General features: G+C 41.0%; 1 protein-coding gene across 1 annotated transcript in view; it reads right to left on the bottom strand.

The window, feature by feature from the left end:
* The window catches only part of THADA (THADA armadillo repeat containing), a gene marked incomplete at both ends in the record, with an annotated part of 312,306 nt that overhangs the window by 178,752 nt on the left and 112,111 nt on the right, over nucleotides 1-21,443 (bottom strand). The window contains one exon of the mRNA XM_079720411.1: nucleotides 807-896. Within this exon, the coding sequence (XP_079576537.1) occupies nucleotides 807-896 (90 nt within the window). The remainder of the gene's footprint in view (nucleotides 1-806; nucleotides 897-21,443) is intronic.

The raw sequence follows: 21,443 nt of genomic DNA, 5'->3' as shown, positions 1-21,443 counted from the left end.
GTATGAAATGTGAAACTTTTAACATCTAAATGTACTTAAGAAAGCATGAACAGTCACTTACCAGGGCCAGAAAAGCCTGTCTGCACAAATTACTAATGTGAGAAAATGGATCATAAACAGAAGTAAAATTCACTGATGCGATTTTATTTTCTCATTACAGACAATTGGTATAAATTCATGCCAAGTGCAAAAACTGCTAAAAGAATAAAATGGTCCATGCTCTAAGATGTCCATTCTAAAAATTATACTACCAGCCACAGAATGTGATTGAAAAGACAATGGTGAACTTTTTGATCTGCTCTGATCAGACTCAAAGCCCTTTAATAGCATTATTTTGTGTTTCCAGGGTCACTGGCCATCTTCACTCAAGTAGAATAGTACCATTTCTGATCACAAGTGACCAGATTAGTCAGCTGCAACAGGCCAGTGATAAAAAAAATGACAGGGGTGTGTTAAAGCAAACTCAATATGTAAACACACAGATTTTGAATATAAGAGGAAGAAAATGATTCTTAGAAGAAATCACCATGTGCTTCTAAAAAGCTAACTCCTATAAAACACTAAAAACTTTAAAAATAGGATTTTTAAAATGTAAAATATAATATAAAACCTGGATTTTATACAACCTTTCAGGTATATATCTACTACAGAGTGTCAGGCAACACAATGTATTTAATAAAGAAGCACTTTAAAAAAATCCATCTATGTTTACAAGGAAGGAGCTGATCAATTGCTGCCTGGAGGGGAAAATCTTGAAGTAATTCACATCCTTGATTTCACTTTGCCCCACCCTATTCTCTTCTTACCTGTCCACGGTATTGGCTACAGTTTCCAACTGTTTGAGAAGAAAGGGATAGAGTTCGGGGAAACGAGAGAAAAATTCACTCCCTGTCATTCTGTGTAGAGAGAAAAATAGATAAATTACTATCATTCATTTCTTCTGATTTGATAATAAAGCCTTTTTATTTATCTATTTATTTATTTTATTTTTTTTCTTTCTTTTGCGGTACGTGGGCCTCTCACTGCCGTGGCCTCTCCCGCCGCGGAGCACAGGCTCCGGACGCGCACGCTCAGCGGCCATGGCTCACGGTCCCGGCCGCTCCGCGGCAGGCGGGATCTCCCCGGACCGGGGCACGAACCCGTGTCCCCTGCATCGGCAGGCAGACTCCCAACCACTGCGCCACCAGGGAAGCCCCTATTTATTATTATTATTATTTTTTTTTTTTGCAGTACGCGGGCCTCTCACTGTCGTGGCCTCTCCCGTTGCGGAGCACAGGCTCCGGATGCGCAGGCTCAGCGGCCATGGCTCATGGGCCCAGCCGCTCCGCGGCATGTGGGATCCTCCCAGACCGGGGCACGAACCCGTGTCCCCTGCATTGGCAGGCGGACTCTCAACCACTGCGCCACCAGGGAAGCCCCCCTATTTATTTTTTAAAGAATGACAACGAAGATCATTTGTTTGAAGATTTAATGAAATAAAGTTAAGAACAAAACTCACATCTGAAGAATTTAACAATCAACAGAAACAACAGATTTAATTTGGATTTTGGAAATGCTCTTAACGCATGGAATTTTATCTCAAAATTTAAGATTACATATACTTACAAGTATTTAATATTAACTTCTGACAGGGAAGAAATATGCAATTTGTGAAAATGCCAAGTTTCCACAATTGATTTGGACTATGAGTATAGTCAGCACCTGGAAGACTGAGACTGACTCAGCTTCAGTAGTAAGGGCAAATGTAAAACAAGGTTTCTCGAAGTCGGCACCAATGGCAGCCTGGATGAGCTGCTCTTTGTTGTGGAGGCCGTCCTGTGCATTGTAGAGGGTTTAGCAGCCTCCACAGCTTCTACCCACTAGATGCCAGTAGCTCAACACCTCCTCCTCCCACCAGCTGACAACCAAAAATATCTCTGGGCGTTGCCAAATGTACCCTGAGAGGGAAGAAAAGGTTCCCAGCTGAGACCCACTGGTCTGGAGCACGGTTATCAGAAACATGGCATGTGAAGTTCTGGAGCGCCAATCTGAGAGGGCTACCTTTTCCCTCTTTATAAATACTGCCCCCTGAACTCTGACAAGATTCTGAAAATAGGTCCTCCAACTGTACAACCGACAAAAAAGCTCAAGTTAAACATAGCGTTTGGTGTTAAGTACTGTCTCCAAAACTATTAAAGAATTACTCTGAAGGGGTAACATAAATATTCCCCAACTTGCCCTTCTTAGCAATTCTAGATGCATGCTCCTATTAATGAAGACCCAAAATATCATTGTTTAAAAACTGGGGTATAAAAAAACTGGGGTGTATTTCACACACAGTGAAATGCTCAAACCTTAAGTGTACCATTCGATCAATTTTCACAAATGCATACACTCATGTAATCCAACCCTATGAAGCCTCAGTAATTTTCCATCAACCCAGAAAGTTCCCTTGTGCCCCTTTCCCAGTCAATTCTGAATCCCCAAAGCAACCATGATTTGATTTCTATCACCACAATTTGGTTTTGTCTATTCCAGAATTTCATATAAATGTAATAATGCATTACATAACTTTTTGTGTCTGGCTTTTTTCACTCAGCATAAAGTTTATGAGATTCATTCATGTTATTCAACATATCAGTAGTTTGATTCTTTTTGAATATACAAGGTTGTTTATCCATTCTTCTCTTGACAGACAGGGACTGTTTCCATTTGTTGGCTTTCATGAATAAAGCTGCTATGAACATTTTTACACAAGGTTTTTTGTGGACATATGTTTTAACTCTTCTTAGAAAACTGACTGTTTTCCAAAATAGTTATAGCATTTTACACTCCCAACAACAAATAAGCATTCTAGTGGCTCTATATCCCTTCCAACATTTGCTGTTATCTCTTTTTCCATTTTATCCATCCTTGTGGGTATGTAGTGGTATTTCCCCATGATTTTGGGGAGAAGTGATTACTTTTGTTTGTTGCAAACCTTTTAAACCTTACCACACGTTATAAATTTTCTTTTATACCTATTTCATATTCAGTAAGATCAAATTTTTTTAAAAGTCCTTACTCTATCCCTTACTTCATCCCTTATTCTATCCTTACTTTATCCTCAATAAATAAGTTACAGATTTACTGAACATTTACTGGACATTTTATGTTAAATAAGCTCATTTCCTTTTTGTACTTATTAGATATTTTTATGGAAAAAATTAATAAATATTATAAGAAACACACTAGACTGCCCAGTGCCTCTCCTCATAGAAAACTATGCAAAAGTATCTTAGCTTTCTCTTTTAAAAAATTCAGTGCATTAAGTACTTACTTTTCATTTGACCTTTTTCCCCCAACAAATATGCATATTACATATACTGCTGTGCACCTTGATTTTTTTTCATCTAAACTATATCTACAAAGTCATTCAATATCAGGCACCCTGAACTATTTCTTTCCATTTAATGGCTGCAGAGTAAACCACATTATGGTTGAGTGTAACTGATTTAATCCCTAATGGTTAGGGCTTTGGGTTGTTACCAGTCTCTTGCTGTTACAAAGGATAACATGTATAAATTTCATCCTTAATAAATCGCAAACCTGGGCTTTGCAAGGTCAATGTTTTATTGAGGGGGAAGACAAAACAATTCCACTACAGGCTATGTTACATTCCTTACCACCTACAAGCAAAACTGGTCAAGAATATCAGCTTCCATTTTTAGTAGAGTCACTTAGATAAAACTGTAAGAGTTCAGTACTGGGATCCCTGAGTACATTTGCTCATACAGAACATCTCCATCTACACAACAAAGCCTGGTGGATATCTCTTCTCAAGGAATCAGTCACTAATTTCCAGGGGAGTAAGTCATTCCTTAATGGCCTGATACCTCTTGGTGGAATAAGAAAGACAAGCATTCTCACTTAAGTAGACCATATGGTTGTTATCACCATCATCTAGAAATTGCCTTGATAAATAACTGGCTCTGCTGACCATGATAATGCCAGAGAAAAGGGCTGAGGAGCTACTATTCTAAAATTAAAGGCTTTTTTTTTTTTTTTTTTTTTTTTGGGCTGCACTGAACAGCTTGCAGGATCTTAGCTCCCCAACCAGCGATCGAACTCAGGACTTCATGACAAGAGAAAGTAGAAAACATAGGATGACATACGATTTTTTAGAAATCTGAATGCCAGACTAGACAGATTCACCTGTCTTACAGGCACTGAAAGTATCTGAATAGGAGAGAGAGGTGACAAGAGCAGACAGATTAGAGAGAGTAGAAATGTGGTGACCCCATGGACATTCACTAAATGTGTACCTTTTCACCTCAACTACAGCATTAATATCTATAGGCATCTATACTTCCCTGCATCTCTCTTGATACACAGCACAATACTAGGTACATGTTGGTTGACTGGTAAATATTTTGGCAATGAATGAATAAGTAATATTAGCCACAGAGGAAAAAAAAATTCTAATATAGTTGACCTCAAACCTATGCCTTACGCCCTTTTTCTTCTCTCAGTGACTGGTACCCACCCAACTGACACTTAACTACTCACCCAACTTGCCAAGCCTGAAACTCCCAGTGCACCCAGGCAACCGGCAAATCTTGCTACTTCTACCTCCAGAGTATCTGTTGAGTCTATTTCCCATCATCCCCACTACTTACAAGTCTGACCGCCATTTTTTCTTGCCTAGATGCTACGTCAGCCTCTCACTTGATCTCTTTGCCTCACATCTTCCCCCTCTGTAAAACTCTCTGTTGTGATAAGAATTCTCTCTTTAAAATACAAAGCTAATCATGTGACATTAGGAGATTAATGGCTCCCTACTGCTTTTTGGACAGTCTAAACTCTTTAGCCTGATTTTCAAAGTTCTGCTTAATCTGACTCACTTGTCCAGCTATCTCTTGCCTCTCCCCCTTCAAACCCAGCCGTGCAGAGTTTCTTTTGGTTCTACCAACATTACATGCTCTTTCTAGTCTCCAGATGTTGGCAAATATACTTTCTGTTAGGAACACTTCTGCCCTCGCCCACCCCAGACTAACTCCAAATAATCCTTCAATTTGGGGCTTAGGCCAGCTTCTTCCAGGACACCTTCCCTGATGTCGCAAATGTGGGTTAGGTGCCTGACATTGGTCTTACACTATAACCTGCAATCTCCCCATAATAGCACTTATAACACTTCATACACAGAACTTCCAATTTACTTATTTCTCCCACTGATTACACGTTCTGCACAGGCAGAGACTAACTATATCTATCTTATTTCTCCATATTATCTCAGGTACTAAGTATGACGCTCAGTTCACAGCTGGTGCTTAATAAACAGTTGCTGAGTGAATGAAGCTAGACGAAAGAGTCCTTGACAAAGTCAAGGAGAAAAGGAATTATGACTAAGATGGTAACAAATTAATGATTTCTTAAAGTGCATCCTTAGTTATATCTAAGGACATTCAGAATCATCATGTGAATTAATAAACTGAGTATCTTGCCAGGGCTCGAAATGTTCTTAAACACAAATATACAAAGCTCATCTCCCTGGTTTGCAAAACAGTTTGATTCTAGGTCCCCCAAATAAGCCAACAGGCTGATATGTTACCTCCCCAGATATAGCAAGCCCTGGGGGTAAATTCACCAGTGACAGGCATTTCAAACCTGTTCATCTACGTGGCCAAAAACTAGCCCAGCAACTTTACAGGAAACAAGAGAAATGATAAAAAGGAAAAACTGAACCTCTGTAAATTCAAGCTCCTAGGAAGACAAAGGAGACCAGCAAATACTCTGAATGGGATAAAACAGACAGACACAGGAGAAAACAAACAAGCCAGGATAGAGAGTGAGAATAAGCAGCTTTAACCTTGGAACTGTCAGACTACACAAAAGGTGAGTTATTCCCTATCCCACCAGGTAAGAATTATGCAGACACAACCGATGAGAGGCTCTTGGGGGAAACACAGAAGCTGCCTGAAGAAATCCACTTGCCTTGCACCAAGAATAAGGTGTCAGGAGCACAGAGTGGCTGTGATCTCCACCAAGGCGCTCCTCGGTCTGCCACGTTCAGTGCTGGACTCCCCCAGAGCCCAGCTGGGGCCGAGAACAGAGTAGGCTAGCAAGAGAGGTTTACTGAATGAAAGAAAATGCTTGCCTGGCACCATTTTGTTTTATTTCAAAAGCGATTTTAAATGTATTCTAGCACTTCTTATTTATCGAGAAAAAATTAGATAATAAAGAACACTGCAAAGAAAAATCTAAAAATCACCACAAACACACTACCCAAAGATAGCTACCAGTCTGTTCTGAGGTCTGTCTATACCTTTCTCCTCCTTATATACTGCTCTATAATCTGTTTTTTACACTTCACAATATATCAAGAACACTGTTCCATTATCAATCTGAACCCATTTTAATGTAGTAGCCTCCGTGTGGTATGCTCTCTGTGCCTCTCCTATGCTTGAACATAGGTTTGGGGCACTAATCCAGACACCATCCAGAACAACTCATCCCGTCTTGGCTAAGCTGTGTGGGGAAAGCAGTCCTAATCCAGCCACATTCAGCGCTGCCCTTTTGTCTGCACATTCCACATCTAATCTTGGTAATGCCAAGAGAGTCTAGTTTTTGAGAGCATCTGAGCTTTGGTCATTTTGGTAGTCTGTGAATCCACCCGGCCATCTAACAGCCTAGAAGAACCTTCAATTGAATCAAGCTTCTATTTCTCTTAGAGATCTGTATCCTAAGCTCGGCCACACATATGAAAAGTTGAAATGCCAGAAGCACATGCTTCTGAGTTTCACAAAAGTATCAGGATGAAAACTATCATGCAAAGAAAAGAAGCACTTGGGGAAATGTGTTAAAAGTAAAAATAAGGTATATCCACCCCCAATTCCTACATACATACCCCCTATCATTCTCAATCATCTCAGGAACAGGGATCAACAGAGTAATAATGTACAAAGGTATAAAAAGAGAAAGCTAGCAAAGGCAAGCAAAAACATGCAGGAGTAAGGAAGTACATAGTAAATAGCAGCAAAGGCAGAGTTTGTGCCTGGTTATTAAAAAAAACAGGACTTATTCACAGGCCGTGGAGTAAACACCATAAAACTGGTCATTAGATGGAAACAAATGATGAAGGCAAAAGCCTGGAGGTTTTCAGTCTGTATTTGAAATGGGAACCCAATAAACTATTAAAACCTAGCTACTCCCCAGATTCTGGCCTATAAAACCACCCCAGAGGAGAGAAATCAGCTAAGGGCCTACGTCTCCTTGCCACGGTGATTGCTGATAAAAACAGCAAGCTCATCTTAAGAAAAACAGTGCTCCCAAATGCAAACAAACCTACAAAGAAGACAAAGCACACACAAACACATTTCAAAGGGTGATCAAATGCAAACTCATAAAATAGAAACAACTAATAAAAAAGAAATCTGGATTTGGACTCCCACCAGGAGAACCATGTCCGACTCCATTTCTAGAATCCTCTCTCTACCTCTGACTAGGGCTGACACCAGAATCTCTCCCTAGAGTACTAATAATTAAGCAAGAATAAGTGACTGGACAAAAGGGATGTCAGGGGTCCCAGGGTCAGAATCTTATACCCAAGAAGCACTTGTAATCACTGTGATGGGTCCACCAGGAAGTCCTGTTATTAAATTTCAGACAAATGGTATAGGAAGTTAAAGGAAAGGCATCTTTTTCAGGGCCTCCGTTCTAAGGGTACTGACTCTGACCAGGTCTCCTGCCAGTCTCATCTCCCTTCTTAACCTCTGTAGATAGCCATGAAATTCTTGGCCACGTCGAATGTTTTTCTAATCCTTCCCTTCAGGAACTGCTTTTCAGGTGGAGAATCTTCCAAATCACAAAACCAGCCATCACTATACTATACCCAGGGAGGGAAGTTAAAGGTCTTGGTTCTGGAAGTGCCCTGCCCTTCCCCATGTGAAATCACTAGCCAGGAGTGAGCTGGGAAATACAGTTCCACTCCTTACCCAGCCAGCTGGTCAGTAAGCATGCATCTCTTGAATTCCTCATGTGTGCAAGGTCCCATTCTAGCAGCTTATATTGGATTTTTTTACAACAGAAATTTTTTTCTTAGAAAATGTTTCTTACTGAATCTCCTTATGTATAAAATCTCAGAATCAGTCTATCTGGGTTAATTCAATAATCATTTTCTAAACAGTTTGTGGTAGACTGTTTCCAAAGATGGCCGACAACAGTTCCTACTGCCCTATATGTGCAGGTCTCCTTCCCTTCGGGAGGTAAGGTCTATCTCCTTTCCCCTGGACTCTAGTCTAGCCCTGTGCCTTCTCTGATCAACAGGAGGTAGTGAAAGTGCCTTAGGCTCCACGAAGCAAGGCAGCTTCTGTATTCACTGTCTTGAGGATGTGACTACTCTGCTAGAGAGGCCCCTCTAGCCCCCCGCCCCCAGTCGACATCTCAGATGAATGCTTCCACTTGAGTGATCCCAGATGACACCACACAGTAAAGAACCATCCAGCTGAACCCAGCCAACCCACAGAATTGTGAGAAATAAAAAACTGTTGTTGGGCTTCCCTGGTGGCGTGGTGGTTGAGAGTCCGCTTGCCGATGCAGGGGACACGGGTTTGTGCCCCGGTCTGGGAGGATCCCACATGCCGCGGAGCGGCTGGACCCGTAAGCCATGGCCGCTGAGCCTGCGCGTCCAGAGCCTGTGCTCCGCAACGGGAGAGGCCACAACAGTGAGAGGCCCGCGTACCACAAAAAAAACAAAAACAAAACAAAACAAAAACTGTTGTTATTTTAAGCCACTAAATTTGGGGGTGTTTGTTATGCAGCAATAGGTAACTGAAGCACAGTTATAACATTCAAGGCACTGAGTTGTACTCTGTGGAAAAGGTAATATGCTAAATAAAAGGGACCCTGATAACAAGGAACCCACAATTTAACTCTCACAGCTCCGGAGGCCAGAAATCTGAAATCAGTATCAACAGTCCAAAATCAAAGAGTCAGTGGGGCACCTCCAGAGACTCTAGGGGAGAATACAATCCTTAACCTCTTCTAGTTTTGGGTGGCTGCTGGCATTCTTTGCCTGTAGCCCCATTACTCCAATCTCTGCCTCTGTGGTCACACTGCTTTCTCTTCTTCTGTCTCTCAAATCTCCCCTGCCTCCCTCTTATCAGTGATTACATTATCCCAACCAAATAATCCAAGATAATCTCCCCATCAAAAGATCCTTAATTTAATCACATCTCCAAAGACCCCCTTTGCTTACAAGGTAATATTTACAGGTTCTGGGGGGGGCCATTATCTGCCTAGCACAACTGTGAAAACATAAGAGTTAAGTCATTAAGGGCAAGAATGAACATAACTGGTTTATTCCAAGCCAGCTGTTTTCCAAATCTTTAAAGCAATAGACCACTTTTTTCAACTATAATCTCAATATTTAAAACTTAAATAAAAACAAAAAACCAACAACAAACTAGAACTGTTCTGGCTGAAGCAGGGTTGAGGTGAGGGATCATCAGTTTGGCCTCCATCTTATCCTTTGCAATCGCAGGCTCTGATACACCTATGTGAGCTCAAGAGTCACAGTTTAGAGAGTGAAGGCTTTGGAAGACAAAGTGAAACTCAGACAGCTGTCCACACGCCCTACCTCTTTACTTCCTTTTATTCCCATCTTTTCAAACCTCTCTAGTTAAAAAAGCACACTCCATCTGTCCCTACAATAATGATTTCATCTTTTTCATAACATTAATAGTTACTGCTGTTTATTAAAACATGTTCCAAGTCTGTCTCCTCTCACTAGGAGGTTAGATCCTTGAGACTAAAAATTCTTATTTCATCTCTAACCTCGACAACTAGAATGGTCCTAGTACATGGGACACTCAGTAAATATCTGCTGGCTTCTTACTGTTTTCTTAGAACTCCCTCCACAAATCTTGCCCCAGAAAAGGATGGGCTGTTTTCTTTTCAACCACAGGGGTCCATTCCCCAACAGTCTGACTCTAAAAATATGTACAGGATTAAAAAACTTATTTGGTAATTCTCAAGAGTATCATACAGGTATTAAAACCCTAGTCAAGCAAATGAACTAAACATGCAAACAGTTCAAACAGTGCTGAACTGACCTCATTCTCATCCAAAATTCCAGCAAGAAATCACCTAGAAATTTCTTTTTTTACTCATTAACAGTTAATAGACTAATTTAGCAAAACGTCCAATATTTCAGAATAAAAGCTTTTTGGTTTCTATCCCTGTAATACTTTCATTCAATTAATTTTTTCAAGATCCTACTCTAAACCTTATAGACATTTTCATTAAGGCTAATATCAATTTGCAAATTCTTACTACTAAAGCGAGGGGAAGGTGCCAACAAGAGTTCCCGACTTCAAGGAAAATATTAGAATGAGAAGGACCCTCAGAGAGGTCTACTACTCTAATCGCTTAATTTTCCAGATGAGGAAACCAGTGCCCAGAAGAATTATGTGAGTCTCCCAAGATCAAAATACAAGCTGGGGGGAAAGTGCACAACTAGAACCCAATTGCCTTGTTTCCCAATCTAGCCACTAGACTTTTCAGGGTTTCTATTACACAGGTAATCCAACCATCCTGTGCCAGGCATCTGCTTAACGAGCAGAGGACACTATGGCCCACATAGGCCAGTTTTCAAAGGAGTTCATGTCCTCATTATTGGATCAGATAGCGATCTCTCCACTGCTGTCAATCAGCCCTGGTCAACTTAGATTAAGATTCCCTACCTGAGCTTCCACTTCCATACACTGAGCCTAGCCCACCCACTGACTTTAAAGGGAATAGATGAGCAGGCAACCCGCCAGCTCAACTAAACTTCAAAAATCTATCCATCTGCTCTTACAAAGCATTTTCAGAGATCAATGGACCACAGACATTCCATTTGATCTAATAGTCTCAAGTCTCTCCTATATTCAAATTAAGAAAATCTTACTAATACACTACAACTCTTAACCACTCTCCCCACCACAACTGCCCCCCCCACAAAAAACTAAAAACAAAAATACAAAGGAAAAAACCTCTAAATCTCATGCAAATCAAAACAGAAAAGAGAGTGTATATGCTTGTTCTTATTCAGGCTCAAGGCTTCCTTCTCCCTAGTGAATCCATGTTTTTTTGTCAGTTTATACTCAGGCCAAGGCTTATTTACAAGGAAAAAAAACAAAAACAAAAACAGAAAAACTAAGGAGTCACCAGGCAAATGTTACATTCCCAATAAATACAAAACGCTGTCCGTAACGAGGTATGATGTGATGTCTGATGTACATTTTCCCAAATTCACAGCTAGAAGAAATAAGACTCAGAAATCAAAGTGTGATTTCTTCTGCTGTATGGAAAAGTATGGAAAAGAGTCTCCACTTAGTGGATGTCCATCTTAGACTGCAGGATTTAGTCTTCTCTCTGAACAACTGCCTGGAAGTAATCAAAAAATAGGATAATTTTCAACAGATTGGCTGGATCTCCAGACGAAGAGGAAAAGCCAGCGTTTGGCAGAGTTGTGAAAAAAACATTTTGGACATCTTTGCCATTATTTTTTGGAGAGCCAGAAAACTAATCTGGAATAAGTATAACTCATTATTGTTATTATTATTTAAAACCCTAACCTCTGGCTCCTGGGTTTGGCAGCTGGAAGCATGTTGGTTTCTGTAGAAATGCAAATGAAATTTATTAAATTAGACATTCCAGGATCAGGGTTCTTGTTTGGTATTCTCACGAATGCTGTTTTTTTAAAGTACTCTCAAGTAAGTAGGCTGCCATCTCTTCACAGACCCTGGAAAGCCATCTGCTTGGCCCTGAGAGCAGCCTGTACATTGAGATCACACAGAGGCAGACTTTCAACACGGCTGGGAGCCATTCCCTTCCATGCGTGTTTCCCCTTAACAGCCAGACCCCAAATCCTTCAAAGGCTGAGGCTGTGCTTGCTACTTCAACTGTATCTCCTACAGCACCTAGGAGGAGAGACAGACATATCATGCACTGCTTACATTTTCAAAAATAAATTAAGGAATAAATCAAGTCTCTTTTCTTCCCCTCTTTTTAGTTATATTCTATTAATTATCAATATAATTAATATACACTCATTTAAAAAACCCTAGACAATATAAAGACGAGTAAGTAGTAAAAGAAATTTCACAGTGGCCCATTCTAGACCTTTTCTATACGTGTATAAAAACACTGAAATTAAACATATGATACACACAGTTGTTTTGGAGGAGTGGCAAACATAGGTGTGTGTGTTAAATATTGTTCAGCAACTCCCTTTTTAAAAAGTATTTAAGTGCTTTACTCATTTATGTTCTGTAAGTAGAAAGAGAAAAATCACGTTTTCCTTGTCCTTAATTTTAAAAAACGTTTTGAATAAAAGTATATTCTTACTATTTTATCTCTGTATTTGATCGATAATCTAGCTGACCACAAAATAAAAGGAAGGAAATCATACTCCATCAGAATGTTGAAGGTATCTCTCATATTTTCTAAGTCTTTTGCCATTTTGATCCTTAATTCTCCACATGTAAACAGTTTTTTTTAACTCTACAAAATTTTAGAAATTCCATGATGATGTGTCCTGGTGTGGATCATTTTTCATCCATTGTACTAGAATTTGTACCCTTTAGTTCTAGGAAATTTTCCTGTGCCATTTCTTTGACAATTTCCTGCCCTCACTTTGCTCTGCTCTCCCTTTTGAACTCCTTTAAGTTGGATATTGAACTGCCTGAAATAAACTTCTGATTTTCACATTTTTTTTCTTTCCCACATTCCATCTCTCCTGATCTCTTTAGTTTTTGCCCCTGAAAGGGTTCTTTTTTTTTTTTTTTTGCGGTACGCGGGCCTCTCACTGTTGTGGCCTCTCCCGTTGCGGAGCACAGGCTCCAGACGCGCAGGCTCAGCGGCCATGGCTCACGGGCCTAGCAGCTCCGCGGCATGTGGGATCTTCCCAGACCGGGGCACGAACCCGTGTCCCCTGCATCGGCAGGCGGATTCTCAACCACTGCGCCACCAGGGAAGCCCTGAAAGGGTTCTTTTACTCCATCTTCCATCCTATGTTTTGAAATTTTTATTTGGGCTATCATATTTTCTTAATTTCCTACAGCTCCCTCCCTCTTTCCTTCCCTCCCTCCCTTCTTTCCCTCCCTTTTCTTTCTTCCCTTCTTCCTTCCTTCCTGTTTTTGGCTGCACCACACAGCATGCTGGATCTTAGTCGGGGAACTTCCCCGACGAGGGATCAAACTCGTGCCCCCTGCGGTGGAAGCGTGGAGTCCTAACCACTGGATTGCCCGGGAAGGCCCCTTACAAGTGCTTTCTTATTCAGATGGCTCTTTTAAAAATACCATCCTGGGCTTCCCTGGTGGCGCAGTGGTTGAGAGTCCGCCTGCCGATGCAGGGGACACGGGTTCGTGCCCCAGTCCGGGGAAATCCCACATGCCGCGGAGCGACTGGGCCCGTGAGCCATGGCCGCTGAGCCTGCGCGTCCGGAGCCTGTGCTCTGCAACGGGAGAGGCCACAACAGTGAGAGGCCCGCATATCGCCAAAAAAAAAAAAAAAAAAAAAAATAAATAAATAAATAAATAAAAATACCATCCTGTTCTTATTTCATGTAATCAATTTTATCCCATTTCCCTGAGAATGTTAATTTACCTTTTTTTCATTTTAAGCTTTTTTCTGGTCCCTATACTATATTTGCTTCTATTCAATTCCTTTTTTGTTTTATTTTTAATCTCTATTCTTCTTCTAATATTGATTATAAATTTTAGGTGGCAGCTGTTTCTTGGAATGACTGTGGTACTTGTCTCCCTGTTGCACAAACACACACATTCCAATGCAAAGAGTAATTCTATCAGTTAAAAACATGAAGTTCCATAATATGTCAAACAGGGTTTAGAAAACAGGCCAACAAGAAGGAGGCACAATGAAGACCACCCTGAACAAGCAATATAGCAGAAAGGCATTTTATTCAAAGGATGGTTTCTGGTTTTCTTTTCTCTGTAGAAGCTTTTCATCATGTGAATCTAAAGAACACCATTCTAAATGCAAAATGTTCTACATAAAACATTTTCCCCTTCCTTCCAATTTGACTATGACTCTAAAGAAACAGAGACACAATAGTTACTAAGGAGGCAGGAAATCCTTCCAGTTAACCAACTTTTACATACTGTTCCTTATGGTCAAAATGGTGACCACACTGTGGTAACTCTTTTTGACTTTATGACCTTATTACTAAGACTGCCAATTACAGTCATCGTTAGTTGAGCAGAGGAACTGCTTGAATGCCAAAAGACTACTCTACAGTACTATTTAACCTTTCCCAACAGAGACTCATTGAAAATGGGAGCTCGGTAAAATGTTTCACCTAACCTTGCAAAGATACTTCCCAGTAAATATTTGAAGTATATAAATACCTCCAAGTAAAGTCTTAAAAATGCGTAAAACTCACAAATGTTAAACCAAATACCCATCTTAATTATATAATCACATTGAAAGTAAAATAATGCCATGAGTTCAGACAAAGATAAAAATATGACACATAAACTAAGGCAGTTCAAATATTACTTATCTGCCTATATTAAGCCTATTTTCAAAGGCAAAATATTTTTACATAATATGCACAACATTTTATTTTAGAAAAGGCTTCTACTACATCATGGATTAAAATTTGAAACCGTGTTCCATAGATTATTTATTCTGTGGTGGAGTGGAAATGAGGAAACACAATGTAGAGAAAGAGCAAAGGTTTGGAATCAGCCAGACCAGAGGAGGATTACTTATTGGCAGTGTAACTAACCTTGGGTGATTTATCCAACCTTGCTGAGTACCTTTCCACTTTGTTTCCTATGAAATGGGAATAATAGTGCCTACTCTGTGGATTTACTGTGAGAAATGAGATAATACATGGACAAATCTAACACTGTACCTTCTCATCCAATTACACATGCATTGTTCTTTGGCCTTGGCTCCTGTTACCCACCCCTCTTTGTTCCCCTCCCCACTTTAATAAAAGATGAGATGAAAGGAATAGAGAGGAGACTGGTACAAATTACCATTAAGGTCAACACACTCTGAGATTCTAAGATCTAAGAGTACCAGAGAACACAAGTCACTTTCACTCTTGCCATACAAATAGCTTTTAAAAATACATGAAGTGCCGCATTGAAAACATGAGTAAAATGTGGGTTTGGCACAAAAAATTTTACTTAGTATTCTGAATATATTAACACCTATACTTTGCAGTAATTATACACCAAACTATAAATGTAAGAGTCAAAGACCAGGAAGACAGGTATAAAATGGGATGGATGGATCCATATTGGTAGAAAAAAACATGGTTAGGGCATCTAAACACAAACAACACACACACACACACACACACACACACACAGGATGGATATGAGACAATAAAAATGATGGTATACAATGCTTCTCTCACATTCTTCCACTCACATATTCTAAAAAAACAATATTGGTTGTTGTTTTTTAAGGCTTTCATAGAGCTTACTTTCTTTTTTTAAAAAAAATTTATTTATTTATTTATTTTTGGCTGCGTTGGGTCTTCGTTGCTGTGTGTGTGGGCTTTCTCTAGCTGCAATGAGCGGGGACTACTCTTCGTTGCGGTGCGCGGGCTTCTCATCGCGGTGGCTTCCCTTGTAGCAGAGCACAGGCTCTAGGCACACGGGCTTCAGTAGTTGTGGCACACAGGCTCAGTAGTTGTGGCTCGCGGGCTCTAGAGCACAGGCTCTAGAGTGGTAGTTGTGGTACACGGGCTTAGTTGCTCTGTGGCATGTGGGATCTTCCTGGACCAGGGCTCGAACCCATGTCCCCTGCATTGGCAGGCAGATTCTTAACCACAGCACCACGAGGGAAGTCCCAATATTTGCTTTTGATGTGCCCATTTTACTAATAAAAACAGACACTTCCATAACTGAACACACACACAAATAGGTGCAGATGCTTCAATAAAAGTATATTTCAGGGCTTCCCTGGTGGCGCAGTGGTTGAGAGTCTGCCTGCCGATGCAGGGGACACGGGTTCGTGCCCCGGTCCAGGAAGATCCCACATGCCGTGGAGCGGCTGGGCCTGTGAGCCATGGCCGCTAAGCCTGCGCGTCCGGAGCCTGTGCTCCGCAACGGGAGAGGCCACAACAGTGAGAGGCCCGCGTACCGCAAAAAAAAAAAAAAAAAAAGTATGTTTCATCCTTGGAAAAGGAAAACCATATTTCTCATAATTATTTGTGATTACAATAGACCAGCTAGCCATTGAGTCTGTACAAAAATAATTTAAAGTCACGCTAATAGTTTTCCAAAAAGTCTCCAAATTTGCCAGAAAACAAGGAGCTTACAAAAATGGTTGATATAAAGACTAAATAAAAATAACTAATTGAAGGAACAGTCACTAATTGTTTTCATATGTAAATTTTGGCATTCCATCTTATTTTTAATTAATCCCATTAAATTGGTGTTTCGTAGGTCAGAGGATTTTATGACTACAGACCAAAAATGTTGTTTATAAAGCCATTTACAGGGAACTGCCCACAAATATTTTCTAATACATTTTTTACTTTTGTCCGATTCAAATTATTATTGCTTCATTTTTTTCCCCCTTTAAGTCCAATTTTGTTCTTTGTATTTACTTCCACTTCCTTTCTTTGCCCTTCAACAAGGGGTAGTCCATTATAAAGTCTACACCATTCTTTTAAAAATTCATATAGCACCAAATAACTCTAATCTGCAAGCACACTAAGGAAGAAAAGGGAAAAAAACAACAAACCAGGTGGTAGGCGATAAATATTCTTACAGCCTCACTCCCCCAACAAAAACGCATAAATAGGGTGGCCAAGGCTTATTTATAGAAAGGACAAAGGGTAACACTGGATAAAAATGAAAATATAGCCAAAAAAGCCTCTTAGTCTCCTCTGGCTTAATTTAAATAGGGTTACTCAAGTTCATGGATTGGTAATGGATGATGTTGCAAAATAAGGATGAATCAGTCATCACTAAAATATTGTTTTATTCTAAGGTTGGACAATATCATATGTTTCGCCCTAAAAGACATGACTCACAGGGAGCCCACAATTCCTTTTCCTTTCTTCCCTGAAATTTGAAAAAAACCAAAAAGGGGTGGGGTGAGGGAGCCACATATCCAGAGTTCCACACCATTTTAATGGTGATTTAATTCTGCTATTACTCAGATATGTGATTCAGGTAAGTCACCTAACTTCCAAGTCTCAGTTTCCTCACCTGTTAAATGGGGATAATTATGCCTAACGTACCTATGTTACCTGGTCACCATCAAATGAGGTAAGAGATCTGAAAGTACTTTGAAATCATCAATTTCTGCTGATTCTACCTCCTATTTCTCAATTCTGTTCACTTCTTTCAATTTCCATTGTCACTATTCTAATTCAGATCACCAATATTTCTTCCTTAGGCTGGATCATCTTTACAAATGTAAGACCACATAGGTGCCCATTCATGAGGAAAATGAGAAAAACCAGGGCAATATACATAGAGCTAAACGTATTACATTTATTATTATTATTTTTTTGCGGTACGCGGGCCTCTCACCGCTGCGGCCCCTCCCGCTGCGGAGCACAGGCTCCGGATGCGCAGGCCCAGGGGCCACGGCTCACGGGCCCAGCCGCTCCGCGGCACGTGGGATCCTCCCGGACCCAGGCACAAACCCACGCCCCCTGCATCGGCAGGCGTACTCTCAACTACTGCGCCACCAGGGAAGCCCTAAACGTATTACATTTAAATATCTAACATTTATTTGAGATTCTCCTGTGAGTGTAGTTGTATGTGTATTTGTGGGCATGTATGTTAAAACGTTCTTTATTATTTTTTTAATATAAATAAATAGATTTATTTATTTATTTGTTTATTTATTTATGGCTGCATTGGGTCTTCGTTGCTGCACACGGGCTTTCTCTGGTTGCGGTGAGCCGGGGCTACTCTTTGTTGCGGTGCGCAGGCTTCTCACTGCGGTGGCTTCTCTTGTTGCGGAGCACGGGCTCTAGGTGCGCGGGCTTCAGTAGTTGCAGCATGCAGGCTCAGTAGTTGTGGCTCGTGGGCTCTAGAGCGCAGGCTCAGTAGTTGTGGTGCACGGGCTTAGTTGCTCCGTGGCATGTGGGATCTTCCCGGACCAGGGCTTGAACCCGTGTCCTCTGCATTGGCAGGCGGATTCTTAACCACTGTGCCACCAGGGAAGTCCCAAAACGTTCTTTTATTTTATGAAATGAGTCTGAGAAGTGGGATGTTTTGTTTTTAAATTTTATTTTATTTATTTTTTAATACAGCAGGTTCTTATTAGTTATCTATTTTATACATACTGGTGTATATATGTCAATCCCAATCTCCCAATTCAAGTGGGATGTTTTTTAATGTCCTTTTTTTTTTGGTTGGTTCATGAAGTCCAAATGTCTGGGTACCATTAGTCTATATTATCCTAACAAACAAAACTATTCAAACAAACTGATCTCCCAACCTTCAACGTTTACTCCCAATCCAGCTTCAGTGTGTTCTCTACACTGTGGCCAAAATGATCAAACGAAAACAAATTTAATCCTATTACACCTGTGCTTAAAATACTCTCCTTGCTCCTGTGTCCTCAAGCTGGCAGACAAGGTCCTCACCTCATCTCATGCCACGCCTCCCTTGCACACAGCACAGCAATCGTGTGTTGTGATGACTCACTGTCACCCCCAGACTTCTGCACAGGAGCAGTCACCCTCTACCTCACCTGCCCCTTCCCAAGTAAATATTGCATATCCTTTTGTTCAGCCATTATCTTTCTTGCTCTAGGGTGTCTTTCTGGATTCCTCCAAGCCCAGACGACATGTATCTCCCATGTGCCATTACAGCAGCAACCCTTCCTTTCCTCACTGTAGAACTTGACTTGTAAACTGATAAATATTTACTGGGCTTCTGCTATGTGTCAGGCACTGCTCTAGGTGCTGGAGATAGAGCAGTGCATGAGACAAAGATCCACCTCCAAGGAGCTAACATTCTAGTTAGAGGAAACAGATTAGAAATCAAAATTCAAAATAACAGAGAAGTGAAATATTTGGTGATTGCTCATAGTTGTATCCCATGAACCTGGAACAATGCCTGGCTCCTAACTGGTGCTCAAAAATTATCTGTTGAATGAATAAACACAGGAGTGTCAAAAAGCAGTATACAGATGTGAAGGATTGACTACTGTGTACATTGGGTTCAGACTGGCCTATTAAAATCTCTTCTTAGGGGCTTCCCTGGTGGCGCAGTGGTTGAGAGTCCGCCTGCCGATGCAGGGGACACGGGTTCGTGCCCCGGTCTGGGAAGATCCCACATGCCACGGAGCGGCTGGGCCCGTGAGCCATGGGCGCTGGCCCTGTGCGTCCGGAGGCTGTGCTCCGCAACGGGAGAGGCCACAACAGTGAGAGGCCCACATAACGCAAAAAAAAAAAAAAAAATCTCTTCTTAGAGTGTGGCCCAAGCTTTCAGAAGCCTTAAAGCATGCTGTGTCAGTCACATCAGGGCATTCGCTATTCTGAGAGTTGGTTTTATACTTCGCAAAAGTAATAATTTTGCCAGTAATTTTTAGATCAAATGAGTTAAGCATTGAAGTCTTAAAAGTCCCAACTTGGCACAGCTTGCCTCTTCCTCAAACTCAAAACACAAAATTTTTAAAAAGCCAGTTCCTTATATGGTTCAGACACCAGGATGCTGGCTTCCTGCTACATCAAAATGGTTCATACTGGAAAAGTCAATAACTACCATGAACAAGGACCTTGTCAGATCACTGTCAAGGCATAATCCCCACCTGAGTTATAACCCGCTGAAGTGAATTAAAGTCAAGAAAGTAAATGTTTAATGAATAATCAGTTGCCTTTGGTTCAAGAAAGACCTTAGAAATAAGCTTTCCTTTAATTAAGAATAAAAGTATCCCAGAAAGCTGAAATGAGATCTGAGGAACACTCCACATGGGTCAGCTAGTCAGCATAAGAAAGAGTTGGCGGTACCCAGGTGCAACTGCTCCAGAGTGTGACTGTAACACCATTCTGTTCATGCAGAGATTTGGAAAACAGATTTTCTGGACAGAACTGGGCCTGAAATCTCCACTACCAAGCTGACAAGCCAAAAAAATAAACCTGGTACAAAGGTACCCAGTGGTTTTGAAAATAGCTCGCTGTCTTTACTGACTGCTAATGATCAAGCCCTGGGCCTAGACATGCACCAATCAATCAACCAAGGGACAAACATGTGCTTAAAAGTAAGCTAAGCACTCTGGAGGACACTAGCACATAGAAGATACAATTCTAAGCCTCAATGACTTAAAATCAAGTTTAAAAAATTAGACAGAAATTAAAACAAAGCATGATTGAAGGACTGGTGTGGTAAGAGCCAACAGAGTGGCATAACCTGGCTCTGGAGACAAAAGCAGAGGGAAGAGCCTCCAAAGGGATGCTCAGGGAAGGCTAGTTTCACAGGAGGGAAGGCAACCAGGAGGCTGACAGATTTGGAAATGCAGAGGAAGAGAGGTCCTAAACTAGTCTAGGTGACTCCTGGCCTTGAAGGACAGCTAGGAGTCCCCTTTCTGAGGGGCATGGGGAGCTTGAAGGAGGAGCAAGTATGTGCAGGAGATGGGGCTGCACAAGAACACCATGGAGGTAGAGATGTGTAAGGCCTGCCTGAGGACAAAGGAAAAGGCTACAGCAAAAAGCTCCTCTAGTAGAGAGCAGGTTGGAAGGCCCTGAATGCCAAGCTAATGAATTTCAACCAGATTTTTCAACTACTGGAAAGCTACTTTAAGTTTTGGCCAACGAGTAACACGATGAATTGTGTTTAAGTCTATCCTAAACATTTTTACATAAGTCTACACTGCCTACACAATAGAATTAAAAGAGAGAATTTTTCTCAACAATGTTCCAAAAGTTTAAAGACCAGCATATTTTCATAGATATTTAAATAAAATCATATCACTGTGACTAAGTTTTAGATCACTCAGTAAATCACATATACTTGAGTAAATGCAGCAACCATTGAAAGGTTCATTTTCAACAGCACTGAAAATGACTTTTTAAAGACAAACCTAGTCCTAACTACACCTTACCTCACCCTCCCCCCAAACCTGACTAGGGTCTTTATTTTTGCATTAAGCGTTACAGATTTTCTTATGGACCTGGAAGGAAGAGCTGTTAGTCATCAATCTGGATGGTGTGTATTAATGAAGTCTTTGTTCAGAAAATTTAATTATAGGTTTGAGCCTTGGACGAATGCAAAATGAAAATATTGGAGGGACTTTCCTTCTGCTAATCTGCCAACTAAGCAGTACCATGGACTTTCAAAACTGTCCCTGTGCATATCATTTGGAGAGGCGGTCTCCCCCCCCTGGTGTCTGGGGCATGGCTGACCCCAGTTTACTCCTGATTGCTTCCCTGGCCTGATCTTGGGCTGCCCTGTGCTGCTCAACTTCCAACAGAGGTTCTGCAATCAAAGGCC

The sequence above is a fragment of the Hyperoodon ampullatus genome (genome assembly GCF_949752795.1).
Source record: "Hyperoodon ampullatus genome assembly, chromosome: 15".
NCBI lineage: Eukaryota > Metazoa > Chordata > Mammalia > Artiodactyla > Ziphiidae > Hyperoodon > Hyperoodon ampullatus.
The sequence above is the reverse complement of the archived record's forward strand: the minus strand, read 5'-3'. Positions and strand labels throughout refer to the sequence as shown.